Source organism: Tinamus guttatus, unplaced genomic scaffold, assembly GCF_059628265.1.
Source record: "Tinamus guttatus ecotype Peru unplaced genomic scaffold, ASM5962826v1 Tinamus_guttatus_pri_ptg000732l, whole genome shotgun sequence".
NCBI classification, from domain to species: domain Eukaryota; kingdom Metazoa; phylum Chordata; class Aves; order Tinamiformes; family Tinamidae; genus Tinamus; species Tinamus guttatus.
The window spans coordinates 764,415-768,724 of NW_028289266.1; the positions used below are offsets into that span (position 1 = coordinate 764,415).

At 46.2% G+C, this 4,310-nt stretch overlaps 1 protein-coding gene across 1 annotated transcript; it reads left to right on the top strand.

The window, feature by feature from the left end:
* Nucleotides 1-2,475: 2,475 nt before the first annotated feature.
* LOC148591627 (olfactory receptor 6F1-like) lies at nucleotides 2,476-3,441 on the top strand. The gene has a single exon (XM_088537233.1). It carries the CDS (start codon nucleotides 2,497-2,499, stop codon nucleotides 3,439-3,441), a length of 945 nt encoding a protein of 314 aa, XP_088393359.1. The 5' UTR covers nucleotides 2,476-2,496.
* The last annotated feature ends 869 nt before the right edge of the window (nucleotides 3,442-4,310 follow it).

Sequence of the window (4,310 nt, forward strand, 5' to 3'; positions counted from 1 at the left end):
TGTTGGTAAAGCTCATGTGAGCAGAAAGTCCTCTGATCTTGTGGAGTCCTGTGAACCTGTTGTGGAGCCATGTGCCCCCTGTGCATGGCTCACTTCATCACATAATGGGAGTGAACCCATCAGTTGCTGTAGGGCCCTGTACAAGCACCTCCACCTCCTACCATAGCTGAACCTCATACCCATGTCCAAAGTATTCCAGAGAGAGAGAGGCAGCAGGCAGAGGGATTTGTGTGCAGGAGTCGGGCAGGTTGCTCCAATTGCCTATACTTGTCCCATGCCCCATGGGCAGCACTCTTTCCTTAACATTAACCAAGCCCTTAAACATGACATAGGAATTGCAGAAGATGACTCTGTGATTTACAACATCTCTCTGTGGCAGCCGTGGGCAAGGAATTCAGCTTCTTTTGAGTGCCAATCTTCTCTACTTACTCTGGATGTCTAATGTGCTTTTTGTTTAGCTGTTTTCTTGCCTTTTTTGTTTGTTTGTTTTGATTTAGTTGTTAGTCTCTCCTAAGTATTGCTGCAAGTGACTGAGCAGAGACACTTGCTCTGCAGGCAGGGGAGATCAATAGCCTATAGTCAAGTCTTGTGTGCTTAGAGCTTAAATCTCCACTTAGATGAAGACGGAAGACTTAGGCTCCTGTTAGATGTTGTGATAGCTGAACGGACATAGCGGAATCCCGCCTTTCTAGCCAACGCTGCCCATCCTTTGAGATGTGGATGTTTCAGGCATCCGCATGACAAGAAATTGCCACAGAAGAAAACATTGAGTTTCTGCCAAGGCTCACATTCCGTGGTGGTTAGATGGGGAAAAAAATGTCAGCCCCTTGAGAGAATTGTATTCCTTTTCTTTAATTAGCCTCTGTGAAGAGAGAACACTATCCAATTTCAACAAGCTTGTGCAAAGCCCAAGAGATCAAACCCCCTGTGGCACACGGAGGAAAAATTCAAAACAGGCTCCTTTGCACAGCCAGTTAGAGCTTCAGTGCGTTAACAAGGTGAGTGTGGGGACGTTCTTATGCTACTGATGCTGGGGGCATTCTATATGTTCTTTATAATAATAAAAAGACAGTTTCTTCTTTTTTTTTAATTATTATTTTTCCTGCTGAGAACTCCCCCAGCATTTTTTCTCCCAGTCTTTTAGCTGTGAAGATTTTTTTTTGTCCTGTTCTTCTCTGCTGCGTGCTGTCATTACTTGGAGGTAAAGCGGAGCTAATTTACTGTGTGGGCACGCTAATGCCCCTTTGCAGAGGTAAAGTGGTGGCTGTGAGGGGAAGGAAAAGCAGGAATGCAAGCTGCCACTGCCCAATGGGTGGAAGGGAAGGAATCAACATCAGGCAAATATATACATTTTGAGGTGAGTCACAACGGTATTCACTTCTTTTGGCGAGAAACTTAAGGAGGAAGTAGATGAAACCCCTCAGATTGGCCAGCTTCCCAACACAGTTGCACTGGGTGGGATTCAGCTTAGTGAGTCTGACCTGCAGAAGGTGACCCATGGATGCCTCTGCCCATGTTGGAACCTCTGACTTGTCCACATGAGCTGGTTGCTAGACTCCTTTCCTCACAGTATATATACCCAGGGAGATATTGGCACTTCTGGAGTGCTTTTAGCCCTCTCTGATAAGCCGTATTTTAATATGGTCATCCTAAATTCCTCCCGTAGCTTTCACACGGCACAATTCTGGTGCTGAGTCCTACCCTGAGTAACTATATTGCAAAGCAGGTCTATGGAGGTAATAGAGGTAACTCTAAAAGCTTCCAGCCGTGAGTCCTTGGAAGAAGGGGAATTCATGAGACCAGAACTTCTTAAATAACACCTGTCCTTCTAGTCTGTTGTGCTGTGCCACTGCCACCTCAGTCTGAAGTCCCTGTGATCAAGTGACCTAAAAGAGATGAGAAAATCTCCTCCAGTGTCATCTTCTCATTCGAGTATCTCAGTAGCATTTGCTGAATTTGTAACTCAGTCTTCCGTTCATCCTGAGGAGTGCAGCTATGCTCTTCCCTTCCTCAGTGCTACAGCCTTGCATGGAGGTGAAGACTCTCAGGCTGTCTTTTGCCCTTCCCCGAAGGAAAGAGATTTTCATACCTCAGAAGAAGCCATTATAGCCACCATGTTCTATAGAAGACCCTTGCACTTGGTCACATAAAGAATTCTCCACGTTCCAATGACTGCGGTACCTGGTCTTCAGAGTCATATTCAACTGTCCAAACATAGACATGGTTTAGCTGATGCCTTTAAATCAAGGTAAACAAAACCCTCCCTAAGGTACTTCAGTCTCTATCTCAGGCAGCAGGTAGCACAGGTAGAACTTTTCCCTGCTCTCGAGAAGTCTTTTTTTGTTGTTGTTGTTGTTTTTTGGGGGGGAGGGGGTGTTGGGGAGGAGAGGAATGAGGTGGAGTGATCGTGTACAATCCCTGGTAGCCCGTTTAGCTACCAGTAGGCTCAGGCTGGCCATTCAGACTATCACACTGTCATCTTTTCTGTCTTGACAGATGGATCTCTATACTTGGAGGGATGTGGAAAACAAGACAACTGTGCAAGAATTCACCCTTCTGGGTTTCCCAGGCACATGGCATTTTCGCGTGTCCCTTGCAGTGCTATTTGGGCTGATGTATTCCCTAACAGTAACAGGCAATGCATCCATCATAGCCCTTGTGAGGGCAAACAGGAACCTTCATACCCCAATGTACTTTTTCCTCTGCAATCTCTCCTTTCTGGAGATCTGGTACATAACGGGCATTGTGCCCAAAGCTATGGGAGTTATGCTGGGGACTAGCCAGACCATCTTCTTCAGAGTTTGCATCCTTCAGTTGTTCTTTCTTCTGTCCCTAGGCTCCACCGAATGTTTTCTCCTGGCTGTTATGGCTTATGACCGCTATTTAGCCATATGTCACCCTTTGAGATACAACTCCCTAATGGACAATGTCTTCTCCACTAAGCTGGCCCTTGGCTCGTGGCTGGGAGGCTTTCTGGCCATCTCACTGCTGGCTTTTCTTACAGCCAGGCTGACATTCTGTGGACCAAAAGTCATCAATCATTTCTTTTGTGATATAGACTCCTGCCTTGCCCTCGCCTGCACGGACACGCGGCCTGTGGAGCTGGCCACCTTCCTCATTTCCATCCTTGTTGTAGTGGTCTCCTGTGTGGTTACCCTGGTCTCCTACATGTACATCATCTCGGCCATCCTGAGAATCCAAACAGCCCAGGGCTGCAAGAAAGCTTTTTCCACCTGCTCTGCCCATCTCATGGTTGTTACAATATGGTATGGCTCCATAATGTTTCTGTACGTCAAACCATCAGCCCAGAACTCCTTGGATGTGAACAAACTTGTTAACACCTTTAACACTGTTGTAACTCCCTTGTTGAACCCCTTCATCTACACACTCAGAAACGGGGAAGTGGCACAAGCTCTGCGGAAGGCTTTCCAGAAGAAGTGAAGGAGCTTCTCAAAAGGCCTTGATGTGAGGAACAGAGTAATTCCCCTCTGCCTCCTGCCCCAACAAGTTCCTCCCTCGCTGTACATGCACCTGAGCACCACAAGGTGGCAGGAAACCAGCAGATCCAGCACGAGTTCTGCTCAATCACCTCTATACTTTCAGATGTTTGGGGTGAAGGCTGAGGTGGAGCGTGATTCGGATGTGCCCACCACTCTCTGTTCAATAGGCATAAATTTAGAGGGCTTCATAGTGCTCCAAAGGTCATCCCTGAGAAGGACCATGAATCCCATCCAAACCCCATTCCCTTACAGAGCCAGGGGAACGGTCCTCTGGTGATTTGTGATTCAAGTTCCTAACAGCTTAACTCTGCCAGGGATTCATGCAAATTCTCTAAAAACTTCTAATAAGTAGATCCTTGCCTTAGGGAAGTGGACATATAGTCTCCCTTTTAACCTGTTATTGTCTGGTTGTATCTATGCCACCTTCTTGTGGCTCTTCCATTTGATCATACTTAGACACAGAGGTGTTTGAGCATGGCTGGTATGTCTAGCAGTAGCTCTTATTCCTGGCATAAGACTATCAACAAAGTTTACATTTTCATTTCCAGCCCACCTCCATTTTCTCAGTGTATTTATTATTTTTCATTAAACATTCTCAAAATGCCATGATCTGTGCTAGATAAGTCGTTGCATTTCCACACCTACAGTTCCACACCCATTTTAAGCAGACCGTCTTTGCATGCATTTTTGGTTTTGTTGTGGAATCACTTAGAGGTATCTTGCAGTTACCAGAAGGCAGATTGCTTTCACTAAATGGCAGAGGTCTGAAATGGCAGCTGGGTAGCAGGTCTGCCTTTACACTCAGTGGAA